The 24,959-nt window shown below is 41.6% G+C and overlaps 1 protein-coding gene across 1 annotated transcript; it reads right to left on the bottom strand.

The window, feature by feature from the left end:
• Window positions 1–10,100: 10,100 nt before the first annotated feature.
• On the bottom strand, window positions 10,101–11,084 carry LOC102710992 (AT-hook motif nuclear-localized protein 18). Its single transcript, XM_040525469.1, has one exon. The coding sequence runs from the start codon at window positions 11,082–11,084 to the stop codon at window positions 10,101–10,103; it is 984 nt and encodes a 327-aa protein (XP_040381403.1).
• Between the last annotated feature and the right edge of the window lie 13,875 nt (window positions 11,085–24,959).

Here is a 24,959-nt window from a genome sequence, read left to right on the forward strand (position 1 = left end):
TAATTTCAGGCGAGGATGTTGTTGTTTAGCGATGTGTTCTTTGCCTGAAAATCCGCAGAAGGTTTGCTGTGGTCTGCAATATGATAGTACCTGATCTGGCAACCGTTGACTAAACATGTCGGTGAGCAAAAGTCCAAAGAGGAAGGATTCTTGGCTGCACAGCTCTTTCAAACTTCCATTAATTTTATCAGGTGCACATGTTCCGCATGCGTTTGCCCATGTTTGTTAGATTATTGGGAAGTGGGACTGGAACTTGTACTTTTACTACTCTCAAAGGTCAAAGCAAACCTGCAGGTTGTGACAAGCTACCGTACTTCCTATAAAAGATTAAAGAAATTGCAGAATGTTTGGTCAGAGAAAAATCAATGCTTTCTGTGAAGGATACAGATTGGCGAGAAAAATACTCCCTCCTTCCAATCTCGTAAGCATTTACACATGTATTAAGAAAGTACAAGTATAAATGATTTAGATGAATGTTGTAGATGGAGAGATTAAATGGAGAATGATTTCGAGACTAGTGATTAGATAAAGAAATAGTTACATTTTGAGACAAATGTGAAGAGGTTAGAAATATCTAGCTTCGTCTTGAAGCGGGGCAGTACATTTCTTACATCTGGATATAGCCCAAATATAGCCCAAATAGACAGATCGTAACAAACCTGTTTGGGTGTTTAGTTGGTAAAATAAAAATTTTTGCGTATCACATCAAACGTTTGACCGGATGTAGGAAGAGGTTTTCGGACAAGAATGAAAAACGAATTTCATGGCTGGCATGGAAACCGCGAGACGAACCTTTTGAGCCTAATTAATCTATCATTAGCGCTGGTAGGTTACTGTAGCACTTGTGATTAATCATGTACTAATTAGGCTCAAAAGATTCGTCTCACGATTTCTCACATGGCTGTACAGTTAGTTTTTCATTATATATATATTTAATACTCTATTTAGGTGTTCAAAGATTTGATTTAATGTTTTTGGGTAAAAATTTTTGAAAACCGGGGCAGATTTCGTTGCTGAAACTAATAAAACTCCAAACAATGGTGGTAGTCACGACAGACATGGATGTTACTGTTAAGAGAGCCTATATCATTCTCCAAAAAAAAAAACAGAGCCTATATCACCATTTAGGCCGTGTTCGGCGGTGGAATCGTTAACCGACGCGAAAAAAATAGTAATAGATTAATATATAATTAATTAGTTATTAACTATAAAAATTAAAAAATAGATTAATTGAAGTTTTTAAAACAACTTTTATATATAACTTTTTTTTAAAAAAATATAAATTACTCTTCATGTTTAATAACCAGTATAATCAAACAAGGATGTTACTCACAGAACTCCCTTCTCACTTTGTCACATATATATATATATATATGAACAAATAAAGAAAATTATTTTTTCACTTTTGCTTATGCTTATAAACTAAAATTTAAATGTTTAACCTTAAAATTGGAGTTGATTTGATATTTTTATCATGGTTTAATTTTTGATCTTTGCTTTAAATCGTTAAAACACACGCATAAAATTATATTCATATATTATTTTTGTCAATAAATATACCGTTTGGTTTTTTTCCACCCAGAAGCCAATAATGGGTAAGCTCCATCTTCCGTGCATTGAGTAGCACTGTTTATTTCAGGGTCTGGGACCTAACATTCAGAGGCCAGATTGATTGATTGAATAGTTGGAGGTAAGCACGGCCCTTCAAATCCGGATAATCCACATCTATACTGTTTAAGAAGACTTCTATAGCGAATGTGAATGGTAAATCCGTCTTCGCCTCCCCCCTGCTAGTGTGATGTAAGACGTACTGTGTTTAAGATAGTTTGGAGATGGAAGATGAAATATTTTGTGATAATTGTTTCATGATATGAATATACTTAGTTGCAACAAAAATTTAAAATCTATTGTCAGATGATAAAATTCTAGATAGAAATTGTTTTGAAAACCACATTATTTAGCGGTTCATGAAGCATAAGTACCAGAGCTGAGAAAAAAAAAACAAAATGTGGGAGGAAGAACACATGCAGCCTAAATACCAACGAACAAAAAAGAGAGCGGAGAGTTGCAGTTGCAGAACGAATAGCAGCAACGCGACGGAGGTACAGATAGATTAGTAGATGGTGGCAACTTATGTGCTCTAATCGCTGCTGGTCACTGTCTCCATGACCGGTATTGTGAGCCACTAGCCTTCCCGTCGTATCTGTCATCCGCTAATGATTTTTCTGATAACATTACTGCATCTATTGGTTGGAGGATCTTTAAGTAATACATCCGTCCCGAAATATAATCATTTTTCAGTTTTCTGATATAATGTTTTGATTCTATGTTTTATTTAAAATTTTTTTACGATTAATATTTTTTCTTACGAGATGATAAACATAAATAGTACTTTATGCGTGATTTTTTTTAAAAAAAATTTTATATAAAATTTTTAAATAAGACGAATAGTCAAATGTTGGACACGGAAAAACAAAAAATAAGGTTATATGGACGGAGGTAATAAAAATATAAAAAAAATATTAAACTGTTTTCTGTAAGATTTTTGCCTTCAGAAGAGGCCCGTAGTAAAATTCTCTTACTCCGATACAGAGCTCGGGCATTTTGCTAGTTGTAGTGGAAGTGGATGTCTGCATCTGGTTGTTCTGCCGACAAGTACAAAATAGAAGCAGATAAGAGCACAGTTTGTTAGTGTGATAATGACATTCAGGTAGGGCCTTCCTTTCACAGCACCAACTTCAAGGAAAGCAAAGAGGAGACTTTAGGCAATAATTAACTAAAAACCACATGAAGATGGGCCCTATCTTGTGGGGGTGCAGTGGGTCCCAGCAGTGGTCAGCATCACCATTCATCAGAGTGGTTGAGAAGGAGAGACCTGCAGGGCATGCATGCACATACCACACACAGACAGACAGGCAGAGAGAAAAAATAAAGAGATTTTTAGAGAGAGATAGGCACAAGCACAACACAAGCAAGCAAGAAAGAATCGTGATTGCAAGAAAGAATCAGCCTTGAGCCACTCCTACCTGCACTGCCTCTGCATGCAGACACTCTCTTGCTCTGCAGATGGCTCAACTCTCCTTGTCAGTGCAGTGTGTAACACTAGCTCATCCAGTCCTAGGATGTACTCCTACTACTCATCAGCTACTGATAGCTATTCCTAGCTAGTAGTAGGATATCTAATTCTATTTCTTTCTCTGCTGGTACTACTTCTATGCTTCCACAGCTTGGTACGAGTACTTAACATCCTTGTCCTCCATTTCCTCACAGGTTCTTTCTTCAGCTTTCAGTCTGTGAGAAACTGATGAGAACAATTCTGCTCATCCTAAATATCCCCAACTGATTACTGAGTAGTGTACTCTAGTTAATGGTAACTGCCCTTGTCAATTCAGAATTTCAGACAAAGAAGTCCCAACGAAAAAGTGGGCATGCGTTCGTATATATTCACATCTAGAGTTATTAATTTCAGAGTCTCGATCACATGTACAGTACGGTTTTCCGATCACGATGAGATCAGTAGTTTGTACGTATGCATGTATAATGTATAATACAACATGTACTCCGAGCATGCAGTACATAAATTTTCTTGTAGAGTGAGATGGAGACAGCGCATGACCTGACGCTTGAATTGGATTCTCATCACCAGCAGCAAGCCAGTGAGCTGAGGCAGCGAGCTGCAGGCTGCAGCAGATTGTTGACCGATGAATTGGCCGTTGTATGAACTGTGATCATCTTGACTACTTCTGAATTTTTGGCCAAGAAAAGACGTACAAGTTCAGAGAGATCATACGTACGTAGATGCAGGCGCAGGCGAAGCGAGGCGATCAATCTTGTCGGACATATGCGTGCAGGTGATGAAGAACCGGCCGGCCGGCCGAGGCGAGAAAGCAGATGTCACCGTCGCCAAAAAGGCGTCGTCCTCCTCTACTCCGGCCGCGCGCGTGTGTGTGGCAGCAGAAGAAGCAAGCAAGCAGACATGCAGGCAGGCAGTCACTCGATCATGTCGCTTTCTCGAGATAGAGATGTATCAGAGAGGAGATCCGAGACGACCAAAATCTCTCCTCCCTCTCTACTCTGCCGGCCGGCCGGCTGGAGGACCTGTACATCGATCGTCTCTGCATGCCATCCCTTCGTATATAGTACTCCCTCCGTTTCACGAGTATGTATTTCTAGCATTATTTAGATTTACAAGAATGCTAAGGATGTTAATGATATATATTATATATATAAATAATATGAAACGGAGGTAGTAGCAGTGAGCGTATAACTCTGTATCAGATTATAAGATATATTTTCAATTTTTACCTGTATAAACACACACATATTGGTCCATATATGAATTTAGAGAAAATTAAAATATCTTACAAGCTAAAACAAAAGGAGGAAAAGAGTGTATGAAGCAACTTTCTAGTAGAAACCAAAAGAATTGATTGTAAGCCAACAATGAAATGCTATCTTTTAGCTTTTTTAGAGAAAGCGAAACGATAAATTTATAAATAAAATTTTTATATATGTGTTTTTAGCACTCTAAAAGCAAACACTAAAACATTAAAATTTAATATTAAAAAAACTATAAAGAAAATCCTAAGATTAACTCTAAATTTAATATTAAAAATTAAAATTTTGGCTTATAAGCATGATGCACAAGAATGGGTGGAGACGAGAATTAAGTACGGGTATTCAGCATCTCTGGAAAAAAAAATCAGGAGTATAGTCTTTCTGACGACCAGACTGGCCGGGCGGCCGGCAACAGATTGAGGCGAATTCAGAAGCAAAAAATTCAGTTAGTCATGACATGCACGTCGTTGATTGATCATATCGATCGCTGTGGTGGTATGTACTCTTCCAAAAAATAATTAAGACCGGAGCACGCATGCAAGCTTCCACATATTCTGCTACAAGCATCAACGGCTTCATTTTTCTATTGACACAACCGGCGTATCAACAGTTCATTCTTCATTGGAGATATTGGCAACATATATATATATATATATATATATATATATATATATATATATATATATATATATATATATATATATATACAGCTGACGGTGTCAATGTACATGACATAAAATCGGTATGAGATTGATTGCAAAAGTTCATCACATGCAGCTGCAAGTTTTGTTTGAGACTTTCTTTGTGAAAAAACAGCTTCCTTTCACACTTCAGATATGGATACTCTTACCGAAGGGAGATCAAAGAAAACTTTCTGCATCATGAATTATCTCCACATGAATCTCCTGCAAGATATGCATGCATGTTCAGCACTATCCCATGAACTCGATCAAAAGCATGGCCATTCATGCATGGGGATGGACCGAAAGGTTATCTAAGGGTGCGTTTGGTTGGTGGTTAAGGTAGGATGAGATATGACCATTCATATTTTTAAGGTTATGGTAATCCAATTTTATGTTTGGTTAGATGGATAGGATGATCTAATTTTTTGTTTGGTTGGATGGATGAGGATGGATAGGATGGACATATTGAATTGCTAATAAACAATAATATAAATTAATCATTATAGATTTTATTGTAATTAATATAAATTATCAATTAAATATATCTGTCATCATTAATTAACACTAATTTAATTTGGTAATTACTAATTAATGTTAAAACAAGCTAATTATCACTAAACAATCACTAATAATCATGCTTCGCGAAGGTAGATGAGCTAACCCGGTAAATTTGGTCGGATACACCTATTCAGCATCTTCATGGAATATTCTTTTTCTGGACCACCATATTCAGTTTCGCCCACGAACCAAACGCATCAAAAACCTGGACGATCATCTGCTATTAGACATATCCCACCAACCAAACACACCCCTTTGCCACTCTCTCATCCCATGCATCGATGGATGATCGATCATCTCTCATCTCATATCCAGGTGGCCACACGACTGCTGGATCGTCTGCATGTACAGACACAAGGTCACAGCAAGCATGAGCATGACGATCACATCGCATGGACAAAGCGCTCTCTGTTAATTTTAGTTTCTCTCTCTAGCGTTTGGCTTGGGCCGACGTCCCATCTCATCTCTCTCTCTCTAGCTGTTGCGCCATGCCTTCCCAACTGTTGCTGCCTCGAAAAGGCGCCAGGTGCACGTGTGCTCCTGACCACCACCACCTCCTCCATCTTGCAAATTCATCGTCTCTTCCCCTCTCTCTCTCTCACACATCACATATATCACACCCACACACATCACATCCATCTGAATTCTGAATCTCTCTCTCTCTCTCATTCACTTTCTCTCTCCATAGAGTTTCTCTCTCTACAATGCTCGATGAAAGAAAGAGGAGGAGCATCCAGCATGCAGTGCAGTGCAGCCTGGATTGAATTCTTCTTCAGGTGGCCCATACCTTACCTCCTCTCCTCTCTGCATTTGCATCCACATCCATGTCGTCGTCCATGCCTGTTAATTACCGCGCTGGGTAGCAGCAGCAGCAGCAGCAGGCAGCTCAGCTCACTCATCGCTGAACCGGAAGCATGCAGCTAGCAGAGAGCATGCATGCTGGTACTGTTCCTTGCATCAGCCTCAAACTTCGCGCTCGATCGATCCCTCCCTCTCGCAAAGCTGCAACGAGCCGCGGCTGCATGCGTTTGCTCACGGCTCATTCATTCATTCACATTCAGATTCGATCATGCATTCATTCGTTGATTCAGTAACTGTAAAAAATGAAAAACTCAAAACAAAGTGGCCGGGTACATCGATCGATCGAATTAACCGTGCAGAGGCAAGCAATTCAATCACACTGCGAGTCTGCAACTGCATGCATACATATCGATCGAATCGTTCTGAATATATGCCAAGCGTGCATGCATGCAGGGGCAGCCATCAGAATCATTTGCTCCTCTTCTTCTTCTTTTTTTTTTACTGCATCGATCGATGCCATTGCTGCTCGGCCTGGCTCTGTGGTTAACAAACCATGCATTCATTCATTCATTCATTCATCGATCATTCATTCATGCATGCATGCAAGCGATTGAATATGTACAATTTGCAGATCGATGGATGCATGGAGCTGCAGCCTGCAGTACAGGAGGGTGCACTGTGCCCTAGTCCTCCCAACCATGCATGCAAGAGGAACAGTGCCTCGTGCTTCCGAGGCAGCATATGTCCAGCAGTGAATGACTGCTACCTAGCTGCAGGAGAAGGAAATGCTCGGATGCAAGTACACACTTATGCAACTAGCTGAGGTTGATCCAATTGCAACACTGATCAGCTGATCAGTGTGTGTACGTGCAGTGATCAATGAACAATGCAGTTCATTGTTATTACTCGGGCGGATCTAGAAAAATAATTCACCGGTGGTATATCTAAGCCCTAATGACACTGAAAGACATACAATAAATTTTACGGTCCCTAAGGAGTTATCGGGAGACCACGGACCCTAAAACTTTTACCTTATGAAGGTACGATAAGAGCATTTTTTTCATCATGTAACAAGAGGTATTAAATTTGCTGCCACTATTTTCTATATAAAATTTATTACCTTAACAAGAGGTACTAAATTTTATATAAAAACAGTGGTACCTTCTGATACCTTCTCAAAAATGTTAAAATTGCTCACGATATAAATAAATAAAAAGAACAAAATCATTCCTTAAGAAATTGTAAGTGTGAAGTGTCACATTACATGGCAAAAGCTTATGCAATGGGTGCATACTTATTGTAATGAACTGACTTGCACAAGTGAAGGTAACAGTGGCGCCAGTTAATCTGCTATCAGCTTTATTATATATATTGTCTTACGAACTACTTATTTAAGTACAAAATATTAGTCCTATATATTGGTTCTATTTTTAATCCCTAAAATACAAATTGTTTCAAATAATACTAACATATGTATAATTTATATTTCTCTATAGCAAATCATGTATATTTAGCTAGTGTGTTAGATTTCTGTACTACCTAGCAAGTTAAAGTAAAATGATTCAGATTATTGAGAGGATTATTTCGATGGATTGTCTGCTTGATTACAGGGATAATTTAAATAATGTTGAGAAACAAACTTAACAAAAATATCACAAAACAAACAGTCTAATCAAGCAATGCACTAGAAGAAAAAGATTATTATAGTACGTGTTTTTCAGAGCATGGAGCAAATGATCCATTTTAACTTTTACACGGGCATAATTAACCGAAGCCCGCTTGACCCGTGAGAAGCCACCCGAGCTCGAAAACAAGTCACGTCACTGTGATAGTCTATATATATTTTGGTCCAGTGTTCAAAATGTTTACAATTGTTTCCTTATGTGTATTCTCAAGGTCTAAGAAATTCCTGAGTCCGTCACTAGTTTTACATTTATTTACTTCCTTTTACAACATAGAAACAAGGGTCTATATATAGAGACTTGGAAATATCTCAATAACTAATAACTACCGTTATTGATTAATTTCGACCGTTCTTTCTTGGGTTTTACAAATTTGCCAAATAGTTTTTTCTTATAGTATAATTAAGGATGTCACTCAAATGGCATCTTTGATGGTTTTTTTTTTGCAATTTTTAACAGTGACAAATTTACCATTGCCTCTTTTTCTTTATTACAAAATAATAAATCCTATGATAAACGAACTTTGCAGGACAAACGGAGCTATACTAAGTAGGCAATGAACATCAGATTTAAAAATTGTCAAAAAAAATGGGACTTTGGTTCCATCATGCACACATCTTTTGGCAGACAGTAAAATTTTAAATGTTGCCCCCCCCCCCCCAAAAAGAAAAATTATGTAATTTAAATAACAAATTTAGTACATTTTTTAGAAGCAGTTGCAAACTAAACCTGTTACAATTTTGAGTTTTAAAATATTTTAAGGTACAAAATACAAAAAAAAATCATTTGAACCCCCCCCCCCCCCCCCAAAAAAAAAGGAAAAAGAGAGAGAGGAAAAGATGAAATTCAGGAGTAACGTAGCCCTTGATACATGTAATCCGCACACATATAAATTAAAATAGCTATGTATGTTTTGATCTGACAATATATTAATCACAACGACAAAATGCATGCGTGTATACGTGGAGCAAAATAATTCCTGGAGCAAATTCTAATTATTTACCTACGCATATATGAAGGTGAATATCTGCAATACTGATGACACACGCACACACACTTGTGAATTTGTGATAGAGGATCGATCCAGCATACGTCTGTCCGAGACATGCATAAAATATAGCCAGAGCTGTGTACGTATGTGTGTTCTGCCACACAAGCATACACACACACATATATATAAGAACTCAACAAGGTGAAGTGGTTGTGCTTAATCCCATCTGAACACAACCAAAACGGAAAGGAACAGAGGATATCAACGAGAGCTAATCAAGAAATCTATCATCATCATCATCTATCTGATCCGGTCATCCATTCGTTGGTGAAGTGGTTGCTCATGTGATACCATCTGTCCATCCATCCAGAGATGCCTTGTTTGACACTAGCTAGCTTGCATATGTGTGTTTTGTGTGTGTGAGACCCAAGAGAAACAACAACGAACTGACCCATCATTCTCCATAAAATACGCAGCTTTTGCACACTAATTAAGCTAGCTAACTAATAGCTCCCAGCTCCAGACAAATTAAGAGAGAAAGGTGGACAATGACATGATTAGTTTAATCATTCATTGATTGATTGGCTTGTAGAGCCTTAATCAGTTGACTAATTACTTGCTACTACTCCTGACTACTACTGCTAATGCTCCCTTCCTTAATTACTAGTACTACTACTACCTGGCTAGGTATCTTAATTAGCTACATGAACCATGACATGCATTATGCTTAAGGTAGTTGACACTTGAGAGTAAAAGGTAAAAAGAAACACAAAGTAATTAATTAATTAACATCTCTCAGCACTAACAGAGCACTAGTTTTTAACCATCCAACCATCCTTAGCTTCTGCTGCTGCTGCTGCTTGCAGTGAAGTTGCAAGCAAAAAGCAAGCAGATTTTACCATGGATTAAACAACACGAGAGCATGATTAGCAAAGGCGAAGAAGAAATTAACTCTTAGCTTAATTCATCCTACACCATGCATGGCTCGCTTCGCTCCTTCTCCTCCTCGGTTCCGGCCACCGGCGCGCGCGCGCGGCGTCGGTTTGATCAGTATGGCGCCACGCGGCCGCCGCCGCCGGCTCCTCCTCCTCCGGCGCTGGTCCAGCCGTAGGCGTCGCCGGGGAGGTGGATTCCGTTCATCAGGTTGTGTGGCAGCTGGTCGGGCAGAATCGGCTGCTGGTGCGGGGGCAATGGGAGCTGAGGCTGCGGCGGCGGCGGCGAGGACTGCCCGGGCATGTGCTGCTGTGACGGCTCGTCGTCCTCGAGCGGGAGGCGCTCGTAGGCGGCGTTGCCGAACGAGGCGGCCATGATGACGACGGGGCCTACGGCGATGAGCGGGCCGGCGACCGTGCCGCCTACGACCTGCCCCTGGCCGCCGGAGACGTAGACCGTGAGGCCGGTGGCGGAGGGAGGGGCCGGCGGCGGGAGGAAGGAGCCGGAGAGCGAGAGGATGTCGAAGCGGCCGTTGAGGTTGATGACGGCGCCTGGTCCGGCGCCGGGCTGCCGGACGGAGACGTTGGTGACGGCGCCGGTGCCGCTGAGCACGCAGACGCCCACCTGGCGGCGGCGCGCGAACGTGGCGACGCTGTCGACGAGGTCACACCCGGAGGCGACCTCGAGGACGTGCGCCCGCAGCGCGCTGGCGCTGTCCCGCGTGATGATGACCGGCGGCTTGGGCTTGTTCTTGGACCCGGCGGGCCGCCCCCTAGGCCGCCGGATCACAACCGGCGCCGCCTGCTGCTCCTCCGCCCCACCCCCGCCCCCGCCCTGCCTCTGCTGCTGCTCCTCCCCGCCGCTCCCGTTGCTCCCCCCGCTGTTTTTGATGGTGTTGTTGCTCTCGTCCACCAGCTCCTGCTTCGCCATCCCTCCACCACCACCCACAAGATGGTGGTGGTGGTGCTGCTGCTCCTCCTGAAACTGCTGGAACGCCGCCGGGTAGTGGTGGAACGGGTGGTGGTGGTGGAACGCCGCCACCGGTGGCGCGAAGTGGTGCCCCCCTCCATGCGCCGCCGCCGCCGTCACAGGATCCATCCCCGCCCCCCACCTCTCCACCCCCGGCAACGCACTCCCCCTCTCTCAGCTCACGGTGGCCGGCGCGTCGCGGCGCGGCGGTGGTCAAAGCGGAGGAGAGGGAGGGGGTTTGGAGCGGAGGAGAGAAGAGGAGAGGAGAAAGGGTTAAAATACAAGCGCGTAGATTGGGGAGGGGGAGGGTGGGCCCACATGGGGTGGTGCGGTGGGACCCACAGCCCAGGGCGCTGTCTGATCCTGATCGCGATCGCGCCGCGGCTGGCTGGTGCTGCCCACGTCTCTCTCTCTCTCTCTTTCTCTAGCTATACCGCCTCGCTGACATGTCTGATTGCGGCCGTGTGTGTTGACCATCTGCACCACCCATTGCATTTGCCACCACCATCACCACGTCACTGTGGCTTGGCTAGATAGGAGTATTTAGATAGTATAACGTCGTCAAAGCACATCGCCATGGATTCGTATGGAGATCACCTTTCGATCGGAGATAGGGGTAGGGTTGATGGCGGTGCGGATTTACGGCGTGACGCCAAACGAAGTACCAAATTAGTGGTCATGACGTGTGTTATCATATTTAGCTTCTTGCCAGTTATAGATCGTTATGGAATAGGGTAGCGTGCGTATTTCAGGCCACAATGCCACCCAAACCGAGTATCAAAAAAATGGCTATGACGTGTGTTACCCTATCTATCTTCACACCATGCATGTATAAATCCTATGGAATTAATAGAGTGTTGCATATTTACGTGACTATGCCAAATGAGGTATCAAATCAGTGACTACGTCTTGCGTTACCCTATCTTTTCGCCATGAATATATCTTAGAGTAAGGTAGTGTTATTCACGCGGTGATGCTAAACAGAGTGTCAAATCAATGACTATAATGTGTATTACCCTATCTATCTTCTCACCAAGTATAGATCGATCTTGAGGAATAGAGTGGTGTGTATTCACGTTGTCACGCCAAACGGTGCATCGGATCAATGTTACATGTGTTACCTTATCTAGCTATTCTTTTTAGAAAGAAGTCTACTTTGGAATCGGCTCTTACTACGGAAAGGATAGATAAAGCCATATCACTGCAGATAGTGTGATATGTTATCTGTTATGGTTGCTTTGGCGTTACGCGAGGATTTTGCTGAGGCAAAGATAGAAGTGGTATAGTAACTGACGCGTTGCAAATGACAAATTTAGAAGTCAATTGCTAAATATTGAGTCTTCGGTTTGGATATATTAGCTTTTTCTTGTATGAGACACTACATGTGTGACTATATATGATCACACGGATAGTATAGCAGTGCTACAAATGTAGGTATAATATGGTAAATATTTTATATTTTCATACGGATTGACTTATCTGTCAAATATATGAATTTATTATGTGTCAAGTATAATATTTTGGGGCATTACGATAGACACTATGGACTATATATGGAGTACAGGTGTACAGGACTCTTGATCACCATTCATCGTACATCACTCTAAGGTAAGGAATATATATCAATATATATAGTGTGTTTGTGTTTTTTTCCAACCTTATGTATATATGCTTTTCTCAACTAGAATTTGACTGTTGTATGTCAACATTATACATGCTACTTATTGATGCAACTATGTGTTTTAGTTTTGCATCTAGATGCTAGGTAATTAATGAACTAACAAATAAGTGCACTAGATTGTATTTGTTATTTCATCTTGATATTTGTATATATATCTTATTTGCTAACAGTGAAATGCATCATTTCCTGATGATTAAGAATTAATGGCCACCAAATAACTATATGGGCATGCTACTATATATTATCCCAAAGTAGACTATTTTGGGTCGGTCAGTCCTGTGGATGAAAGATAGGGGCAGCATCACAAGAGATAGTGTGACGTTGTCTGTAGATGAAGGACCGTGTGGGTGTGACACCGTTTTGATATAGATATACTTTGATATAGATAGGATTTAGTGTTATTCAGCACAACTATGTAAGTTTTCTGATCGGTCAACTGATCAAATATATGTCGTTACTGGCTACTTGCACCCCCATTTTTTGTTTGATATCTTTATGTTTATAAGATAAAATTTAAACTTTCAACCTTAAATTTATAGTTTATTTTAGGGTTTTTCTGCCAAGTTTATTTTCTAGCATTGACTTTTAAATCGCTAAAAATTACATATATAAAACTTTTATTCACAAATTATTTTTTATTTGTAAATATATCGTTTGATTTTTCCATGATAAAAGCCAAACAATATCACTCCTGGCTGTTGTTGTATCACTAAAGATTATGTATTGTGATGTGGCCGTTACGATTTTCCGGTTCTGCGAGGATTTTGTTGACTTGAAGACAGAAATACCGTGGAAACTAGCGTATGACGAAAGGTAAATTAATATGGAAATTTTGACTACCATAAGCCGAATGGGATATTTAGTTTAGCAAGAATATTCTATTAAATTTTTTTAATACGTAAAAGGCTTGTGCATCGATGTATAATAGAAGGAAGCAAAACAGTTTACAACCAATCAACTTGCAGCAGCAGTGGTCAATATATAAGAGGAGAATGTACAGGCCTATAAAGCAGCTATAGAGAAACTAAGAGAAAACAACAAACTCCATAAAGCAAGGAGGAGGAGCAATATTCCTTGATAAAAAATATCGAATCGTCAACTACATTATTATTAATTAATCTATACTACTGCATAAAAAAATAGAGTCATCCGTTATTTATCCCTGCTCCTATCCACCATGCACGCTAGGCCGATTGAAATCAGGTGTAGTCAGTACTGCAACTGTACTGAACGACTGCATACAATTTTAGTCATCCATTTAGATGATCAATGGCATATAATTGTCACTATGGTAATTTTGGTAATAGTAAAATACGTTGCAGTATATCGCTACAGTGTTTTTGAACAGTGCATGCATAGGTTTAGTTCGTCCTATCTCCATCTAAGGCCCATGACCAACTGCATAAGTTGTAGTCGTAGTATTGACTATAGCTAATCTGGATCTACGCTAGGCGTTCACATGCTGTTAACATCCCGTACCGTAGGATCCATCTAATCTTTTAGATGGAATCCATTGTTTTTTTGTCCATCCTCAATCATATGGACCTAATCGAATTCATTTCTCTCCAATTGAATAAACCTAATATATTGCAACACACAAGTAGATTACTAGTTATAGATGCAATATTAACTATAGATTCGGCCATATAGCAAATTTACCATTTTTTAGAAGAAATCATGAGTACCATATTTTTCTAGCGTAAAACTTTAGTACTTCTAGTTATTAATACCTGGAGGTATAAAAAATTTTACACTAACGGTGTCTCGATATATTTTTTTTCAAGTACCACAAATTTTCCTCAAATCATATATTGCTTTCTAGCATATATGGATGTATATATGTGCGGAACTGTGATCGACATGTTCAACGTATTTATCTTTTTTGCCACTCTATAGGGGGCGAGTGGCAACGGATTTGCTACTTTGTGAGAGGGGATTGTGCGTGAATGATTTAACTTCTTTGGTGCAAAGTGGCAAAATAGTTAAATGCCCCGATATGATCACTAGGACGTATGAAGTATGAACATCAATGCATGAATATTGATTACTAGCTAAGTTGTCACCCATAGTCAGGGTTAACCGGTTAACGTTTCTCCTATATTCTCTAAAAAAATGAATTCAAAATTTTCAAACTTCATGGTAAGTTCGTGGTTACCGGCAGTCTGGGGAATCCTTTCTTAATTATAATCGCCACATATTGTAGTACTATCTACGCACTTGACCGTACCGGTGGTTATCAGCACAGCTATATCTGACATTCTTTTAGGCGTACAACCTGACATTTTTTAGGGATATAATCTGACAAATCGAGGTATGTTTTCCTCCGTGTGCATTCGACCGATTGATCGATACACTGACAATTCTCCTTTTCTACTCAGGTGTATTTTAATTTCAAGTGCATCTCATAATTATATATGTATATTTCCGTGGTTATCGGTACTCCTGCAGCCAACTTCGAGGGAATTATTAATTTGTATCTCTTAATTTTATATGTTCTGGTGTATATAAAACTTCTATATTAAAAGGTATTAGAGACACAGTGATAGAGTATATATAGCATACTCCAAATCAGTAGAGCACACGATCGAGCAGCTGGACGACTGCAGGAATATATGTATGTGGTTGTGATTATGTTAATTCAGAACAAAAGAATGAGCACGCACTTTGATGTGGTGATCGAGCTCGTGATGATCAAGTAGTATCCTCACTGATTTTTTTGTAAAGAAAAATCCAAAGTGAGAATCAATAGGTAGAGCTAGGTCAACAATCCATAGGTCGATATTACGGTACTGAAAAACAACGGCAGTGACGATGATGATACTGTAGTATTGCACTAGCAGACGACTGGAACAACATGCTCATGCTTTAATATTTTATTGAAGCGCGTGTCATATATATATAAATACTCATATGCATGCTTGATAGGTACTTGAGGAAAGAGAATTATATATATATATATATATATATATATATATATATATACTGATCAGGAACGAGCAGCTAGCATTCAGTTCGATCAATTCAGAAGAAATTAACAGTAGTAGTAGACTAGTAGTGCTCCTCTTGTAGGCTTAAATCATTCTATATCCGGTGTAGCTAAGGTCAATTGCGGCCTTAATTGATTTGCCTGTGTGGATTGATCAGCAGCCACTTCTGTCAATCTATCTTCATGTCACTCTTCAGCAGCAAGAACTACAATGCGATCGATGCATATATACGTGTAAAGTGCAGCTATGTCCGATGAGATAGGCTGGACGAGCATGAGCAGAACACAAGATTAGCAGCTGCGGCCGGCCGGCCGGCGGTGGGCCGGCAGGTCGCCCCCACAAAATGCATGAAAAGGTGGATGGATCGAGCAGTGATTCAGTGAAGTGAACAGCAGGCAGCAGCTAGCTGATGGCCGGAGAGCATGTTTGCATGCATGGGTAGCTGCTGCATGCGCGCCGGCCGGACCCCTACACACGCCGGGCCGTCCCCTCTCCGATCGATGTCGCATGCAGCCGCCAGCTAGCTAGCTTAGCTAGTAGCTGCAGCCGGCCTGCAGCGACGCAACCTAGCTAGCTTGCTTGCTTGCTTCAGGCTTCAGGCATTCAGCTCGATCATGCTTCAGCAGCCAGCCGGCCGCACGCAGATCGGCAGATACAGCGACAGTATATATTTAATTACTTGGCGCCCGCGCGCGCGCAGACAGCTAGCTCCAAGGCCAAGCACTACGTCTTCTCAGGCGCCGGCGAGATCAGACCGGCCGGCCGGCCGGCATATCTATATATATAAAAGATAGATATATATAGTAGTAGCTAATAGACTGCTTGCTCTCTTGTAGCTGCATCTGCGTGTACAAGTTGATTAATGATTCGATCGATAGATAGATGGAGTGATAGATTCACTGACACGGATGCAGATTGGGCAGATGAGTGTCGCATGCATGATCGAATGGCGTTGATATGTGCTACCAAGAGGCAGCTAGAAGGCCGGCTCGTGAGACGATCGACGGCTTGGCTTTGGCAGTACAAACAAAACATTGCATGGACGTACTACTAGTGCAGATGTGTTTAATTTGAGCTGTATATATATCAGCTAGCTGCTGGTGCAAGATGAGTATGGGCTCCTGGTCTGGTTGCCTGGGCGAGCGCAGATGTGTTTGGCGATCGGTCGAGTCGTCGTCTCGTCTGCTCGGCCAGTCCTCCCCTCTCGCTGCTGTCCCCTGTGTCGGCACGCACGCACGCTAGCTACTAACCTGCACACACACAAATTATACAGTAGTTTTCTGTGTACTGCGTTACATGTAATCTCTTCGTCACGTTCCGTTAGAAAACGATAGGTAAATAAATGATAAACACAGTAGATTAATTATAGAAGAAACGAGATTTAATATGGAAAATCTCCTAAAGTGCATGAGAAAAAACCACGTACGTCAACCATCAAATATCTTCACTTTATTATGATGAAGTTACAATACCACACAACGACTTACAAGAAATATATATATGGTGAGAGACCCTAAAATCTATAGAGTCCATCCTAAGCCTCCCGACGACTGACCTCCGCTTCGATCCATCGAAGTCAGTCTTTCTACTAGGGATTAGGATTATAACTCAACACGTTCCAGGTAGCTAGCCTAGATACTAAGTTAGTCATGGATTGGGTTTTTAGCGAAAAAAATGAAACGGCATATTACAGAAAAAAATAATTTATAATGAAAACTTTTATAAACATATTTTTAGTGATCTAAAAGCACATGTTAAAAAATAACTACGATGAACAAAACCACAAAATCAAAATTAATCTTAAAAAGAATAAATTTTGGTTTATAAACGTAAATTAACAGAAGCTTTTCTCGGCCGTTATATCGATGTCCTGCTGCCTCATGCAAGAGGAATTAACCAACATCTACAGGATTAAGTTAATTATGGTAAAGTATAACCGGTAACCAAACAGTTAATTACACCCTAGATCGATACATGGTCATGGGTGATCGTGCGAGGTCTCCTGATCGAGATCTTGGTCAAAGCACACGCACGTATATCTCATTGTGTATATATGCTAGAAGCATAGATTCAATGAGGCCGGCGGCGACAGGGAACTAAATTGCGTGCCATATCGTGTCGCTATCGGCCGTGGTGTTGCAACAGGTTGTAGCTAGGCCGCTCGATCGCCACACAACTGTTGCGTCGTCGATGGAGAGAGTACTATATATACCTACGTAGGACCGGCCGGACAATGATTTGGGGCTAGCTAGTAGACGACCTAATCATCTACGATCGAGCTCATTCTTCGCGACGATCCATGCGCATGTACGCGTTGAAATTTTAAATTTTAACTTATAAGTAGAAACATATGCGAAAAGAGGAAGGTGTTCCGTGACGACATAGGTCACTGACATATAGATCTGATTAGGAGTAGATGGATCTAGCTTTGGATAAGCTAGAGGGATCATTGTTGTCTTCTTCTTTCTATCAACCCTATTGTTTGGTTGTTCAAAAACATAATCAAAGGAACTTATTAACAATTGAAAAATAATTTATGGAAAACTTTTACATACCTGTTCTTAGCAATCTAAAAGTAAGACTAAAAAATAAGCTACAAAGAAAAACTCCAAAATCAACTCTAAATTTAAGTTTTTAAAAATTAAAGTTTAGCTTTTAAACGTAAACATAAGTGAAAGGACGAGGGGCAGGGAGACTTTAGCCTTCTAAGCCCTCGTTCGGTTGGAGGGAGATTGGGCGGGATTGGGCCACAACCCCGTGGATTTCTTCCCTGCAGAATAAATTTCGGCCCATAGAAAAATCGATGTTCGGTTAAGCCTAGTCGGGTTTCTAGCCCGGCCCATCCTGGGATTTTTCTATTATCTTGTTCGAGGAATTAATCCTCTCCATCGGTAGTATGAAAAAAATCTCATCATCTTGTGTGATAATGTGTAAAATCTCAACCTATTTCTTTCTGTAAATTTCTGTCAAAACAAATGAATATTTTTAATGAAAGGAGTTATGAAAAAGTTAAAGATTCAAACTCCATAATGATTGGAGGACATGGGAGGGGTTCACCCATTCTCCTAGGATAAATTTCTATTAGAGATTAAATCACAGCTAACCGTCTAAAGTCTGAGTTATCCGCCACTCAAAATTAGAGAATATCCGATTGAGGGAGGGAGGGAGGGCGTGCGTTGAGGTGACGTGACATGTCCACGTCGCCGTCGTCGTCGGCCAGCCGACGCGGACAGGTGATCAGCCTCCGTCTCGTCACCCATCATGCATGGACGTACAGCTAGCCTAGCTACCCGGCCTTATAAAATCCTCGCGGTCGCCGCGCGGCGCGGCCCCCTCCCTTGCGCTGCGGTTCCGTTGCCCCCCACCACCACCACCACCACGACATCATCAAGAGGCTGAATGGTCGTCACAGGCTCACAGCCTCGATCGCAGCTGATCGATCCGGCGCCGAATTAAGCAGGCGTATGTTGCGTGCGCGTTAGTGCAAATGCAATGGAAATGGGGGTAGGATTGTTTGGAAGAATCTGATGACCATTTGGCGAATTGGAAGAGAGCCAGCGAGCAAATTAAGAGAGAGATCGTCGAGTTCGAGCCGGGTCTCCGGGGACGTGCTGCCGACAACTTGGGAGAGCGTTTGGGTTTTGGTTGGGTTGGGGTTGGACGCTCGCCGCCCGATCGAATCTTTGACGTGTATGGTATATATAGTGCAAATGTACAATACCGGTGCGTGATCAGGTTTCAGGGCCAGCCGGCCGTCGCCACCTATGAAAATCTCAAGCGTAATAATCGACGATTCATCATGCCATATATATATATATATATATATATATATATATATATATATATATATATATATATATATATATATATATATATATATATATATATATATATATATATATATATACTAGTATAGGTTCTTGTTTAATTCACACCAACACTGGCACACCACGCAGGCATCCCAGCTATTGCTGACCATGTCGTCGTCGTCTTCACGCTTGTGTCCTGCGCCCCGTGTGTGCTGGCTGGAAGAGATCCTCATGGGACTGAAATGTGGGTGTGCTGGCTGCAAGAGGATTCTTGATATAATTACATAAAGTTAGAGGGATTCACGCAACATATGTTCACCGTAGCCTGGGGCTCATATGTCAGTAACTGTTGTAGTTTTAGATGAATAAGTGACAGGCTTCCGGTATACTCAAACAAAATGAATAAAATAATTCTAAATATAACAATTCTACTACTCAGAATACAGCCATAATTTAATAAGACATAAATGAACAGGAGCATAAAAAAGCTTTTATACAGTGAAGAAAGCTACTCAAGTTCATTTGTATATTAATAAAAGCAATCAGATGAATACAATAGATGAATATTAGGAACATGGTTGTTGTCTGTTATTTGCTCTCAAAACTGTGGGTTGGTGCACGTGCAGCCTTCCAACACAAATAGTGATCAAAGATCCTCGACTAACTCATGACAAACTATCTTACCAGAGAGATTTAAATCAGGTTTTAAAAGACTGTATAACAAGCTATATTACCAAATAACACTAAGCTACTTAAAACTGAACAGTAAAGAACAGAGCTAGCAGATGTAATATGCTTTCAGAATAAGGCAAACGAATTTGCACAGATATAAATATACCAGCACTTTAAAATCTCTGGATTGTCACGAGTTGTCTCACCACACAGTTAATATCATTGAGCAATTTAATTCATCTAAAGAATATGCAATCACACCCAAGTAATTAACTAGCAGATTGCACAAATAATGTAAACCAAAATGAGTAATAAATAACTCACAGCACGTAGATTGTCTACGTAGGAAGACAAACTCAGCGAACTCAAAGTTCTGTCCCAGAAAACCAATTCCGCCGCTCACGTCCGAGTCTTCAATCAGCGGATGGTTGACGGAGATACTGAGCCGATGTTGATACCGAGTGGAATGTCCACGGCACCAACCCGAGGAGCAGATGATCACTGCACAGCAACAGGTCCCAAAACCAGGCCAAGCTAGACAACAATCAGATGCTTCACCGCACCACACAGGCGCAGCAGCCACTCACCACATCCACCACCACCTGCACACCACACCGACCAGAGAAAGGGGAAAATTGCGCAAGCCGCAATCTTGCACGTCGCCGGGCAGCAATGGCTAGGACGGCACCTCGGCGCGACGAACAAGAGCTCAGCAGCAGCGCCAGCCAAATCCTCCCGGAATCGAGAGGAATTTCGTCGGAGTTCTGGATGAACAAGGGTGGAGAGGTGATGTGTTTCTCTATGTTTGAGAGGGGGGACTCGATCTGCTTTGTAGGCGAGGAGAGGGAGCTACGGCGCCGCGCGTAGCGCACGTCCCACGGGCGGACATGCCGCCTAGGGCGGGCAAGCAGTTGAGCATCGCCGCCGCCGCCAGGAGCTCCGCCCGCCTCCCTTTTTCTCCGCTGCCTCAGAACGAACGAGCAAAGGATAGGGTTGTGTGCTATGCTAGCTGGGTTGCTCGGTCCTGTTGGGCCTTGTAGTGGCCCAGCCGGCCAGTTGCCCCCTTTTCTTTCTTCTTTTTTTTACTTAAACAAATAAAGGGATAAACCCCTTAAATGCACAACAATCCCCACCTTTTTCTCTTTATTTTCTAATTGATGTCATTGAGACCACATACTGTTTATATACTACTTTTTGGCAAAGGTACCTTTTAGGTTGGAACCAAAGCCTATCCTAATGATCTCCATCTCTGCACAGACAAACGGAGGACTACGCCTTGATCCATAAGCCTTAGTGTGAGAAACTTCAATCAAGAGGCACATAGTACTAGGCAGTTGATCTGCTCCTCTAACGGGGCAGGGCGTTACGGTCATGCCCTTTTTGTATCCATTCATGAGCTTACTAGAGAGAACCATGTACTCTCCTGGACTACGACCCCATAGTCAGCTCGTATAGGTGAACCCTTTCAGGAAATTCTGTAGGACAATTTCCCGCTTATAGCATAGAATTCATTAAGAGCATATTGCTCAACCTGCCTTACAGATGAAGCACGACAGCTAATGAGACTCAGGTGTTGTTTGTGCTCCTGATTTCACAGTGCTTCGTTTCCTAGAGCCTGCATCTCGGGATCTCCGGTCACACAGGATAGTTATCCACAGTTGAAACCTTTAACAGGGTATGAGCCCTATTCCTTTGCACGCTGCCTGGATTGGCTTTTGAGCCAGTCCTTTAGTGAAAGGATCGGCAAGATTCCTTTCAGACTTGATGTAATCTATAGTAATTACACCAGTCTCTCTAGCATGCCGACACGACACAAGTCGTCTTCTAATATGCCTCGAGGATTTTTGGTTATCTTTTCTACTGTTCACCTTCAGCTACACAGCTATGTTATCACAGTATACTAGGACAGCCGGTATCGGCTTTGCTATCGTTGGAAGATCTGATAATAGGTCTCTCAACCATTCAGCTTCCAAAGCCGCTGAATCAAGTGCAACTAATTCAGCCTCCATGGTAGAACATGTCGTTAAAGTCTGTTTAGACGATCTCCATGACACAGCCCCACCTGCTAAAATGAATACATATCCACTTGTAACCTTCATTTCATCTGAATCAGAAATCCAGTTGGCATCACTGAATCCTTCTAATACTGGTGGATCCCCGGTATATTTAATACCAAGATTCATCGTTTCCTTTAAATACCGAAGTACTCTATACAGAGCAACCCAGTGTCTATCTCCTGGACTGGATGAGTAACGAGCCAGTCTGCATACTGCATACGAGATATCTGGTCTAGTAGCACTACTAAGGTACATTAGAGATCCGATTATTTGAGAATATGTTAGCTGGTCTATAGGCTCGCCTTCATTTTTGCAAAGCTTATAGGATGGATCATACGGTGTGGAAACTGGCTTACAAAGCCGCTGAATCAAGTGCAACTAATTCAGCCTCCATGGTAGAACGTGTTGTTAAAGTATGTTTAGACAATCTCCATGACACAGCCCCACCTGCTAAAATGAATACATATCTACTTGTAGCCTTCATTTCATCTGAATCAGAAATCCAATTGGCATCACTGAATCCTTCTAATACTAATGGATCCCCGGTATATTTAATACCAAGATTCATCGTTCCCTTTAAATACCGAAGTACTCTATACAGAGCAACCCAGTGTCTATTCCTGGACTGGATGAGTAACGAGCCAGTCTGCATACTGCATACGAGATATCTGGTCTAGTAGCACTACTAAGGTACATTAGAGATACAATTATTTGAGAATATGTTAGCTGGTCTCTAGGCTCGCCTTCATTTTTGCAAAGCTTATAGGATGGATCATACGGTGTGAAAACTGGCTTACAGTCCATATGCTCAAAGCGTTTAAGGACTTTTTCCACGTAATGGGATTGTGACAAAATAATCCCATCTTCACCTTTTATTAGCTTAATGTTTAATATTACATCAGCTTCACCCAAGTCCTTCATATCGAAGTTCTTGGAGAGGAATTCTTTTGTCTCCATGATTACCTCCAAATCAGTCCCAAATATTAATATTTAATCCACGTATAGGCACATGATGACACCTTTGCCCCTAGAAAAGCGATAATACACACACTTGTCGGCTTCGTTTACACAAAACCCAGCAGTGGTCAACGTACTATCGAATTTCTCATGCCATTGTTTGGGAGCTTGTTTAAGACCGTATAAGGATTTAATTAGGCGACAAACTTTGCTCTCTTGGCCATTAACCACAAAACCCTGGTTGCTGCATATAAATTTCCTCTTCTAGCTCTCCATTTAGAATAGCTATTTTCACGTCCATTTGATGAACATGAAACTTATGCGCAGCAGCCAGTGCTAATAGCACACGGATCATGGGCAGTCGAGCCACCAGGGAATAGGTATCAAAGTAATCCTCGTCTTTCTTTTGAGTAAAACCCTTAGCCACTAAACGGGCCTTGTACTTTTCAATAGTACCATTGGGTCTCCTTTTCCTCTTAAAAATCCATTTGCAGCCCACCGGCTTGCAACTAGCTGGAAGATCAGTGACGTCCCATGTTCCATTTGCGATGATGGAATCCATCTCGCTTTGAACTGCTTCCCTCCAGTACTCTGCATCAGGTGATGCATATGCCTCTGAGAGGGTGCGTGGTTCTTCATCCACTAGATAAATGATATAATCATCTCCAAAAAACTTTTCAGTCCTTTGCCTCTTGCTCCTCCTCAACTCCACATCTGGCGTCGGGTCATAGACACTCGAGGGCAGTGAGTATGTCCTTTTAGTACCATCTGGGGCGACCACTTCTTTATCCCTCATAGGATAAATGTTTTCAAAGAACGTCGCATCACGAGACTCCATAATGACATTTATAGCGACTTCGCTCGTCTCGGAATGGACCACTAGAAATCTATAGGCTGCACTGTTGCGTGCATAGCCCAGAAAGACACAATCTACGGTCTTAGGTCCTAGCTTTCTCTTCTTCGGCAACGACACATTTACCTTTGAAAGGCAGCCCCAAGTCCGAAGATGAGAGAGATTGGGTTTCCTACCTTTAAATCCTTCATAGGGTGTTACCTCGTGATTTCGAGGCGCTACCCTATTCAGGACATAACACATTGTGAGTACTACCTCGCCCCACCATACATCAGGCATCCCCGAACTTTGCAGCAAGGCATTAACCAAGTCGCACACCGTTCGGTTCTTCCTTTCAGCAACTCCATTTGATGGAGGTGAATATGCGGCAGTGGTTTCATGAATGATTCCACATTCTGCGCAGTATTCATCAAAAAGGTTGGAAAGGTATTCACCACCTCTATCAGACCGTAGTCTTTTAATTTTCTTGTCTAACTGGTTCTCAACTTCAACCTTATATATTTTAAAATATTCTAGTGCTTCATCTTTGGTTCTAAGTAAATAAATATAGCAGTACCTTGATGCATCATCTATCAGGGTCAAAAAATAGTGTTTGCCACCTTTTGTGATTATACCATTCATCTAACAAACATTTGAGTGTACAAGATCTAAAGTAGTAGTATTTCTACCCTCAACCGTATGGAACGGCTTCCTGGGCTGCTTTGCTTGCACGCAAATACCACACTTTGAACCCTTTGTATGTTTATATTCAGGAATTAAAGACATGTCACTTAATCTCTTAATGGTCTCAAAATTCACATGACATAAACGAGAATGCCAAATGTCATTAATGAAATTGTACTGATATTATAAATGACATTGTAACTGAAAGAAGAATGATGACTCAAATTAGAGAGATGGAACAGACCGCCTGACTCATACGACTTTCCAACAAAAACGCCAAATTTAGACAGGACCACTTTATTAGACTCGAATACTAATTTAAGGC

This window comes from Oryza brachyantha, chromosome 6, assembly GCF_000231095.2.
Source record: "Oryza brachyantha chromosome 6, ObraRS2, whole genome shotgun sequence".
NCBI lineage: Eukaryota > Viridiplantae > Streptophyta > Magnoliopsida > Poales > Poaceae > Oryza > Oryza brachyantha.

Coding starts and splice junctions, on each gene's coding strand:
- LOC102710992 (XM_040525469.1), bottom strand. CDS start 11,084: ATGGATCCTGTGACGGCGGCGGCGGCGCATGGAGGGGGGCACCACTTC.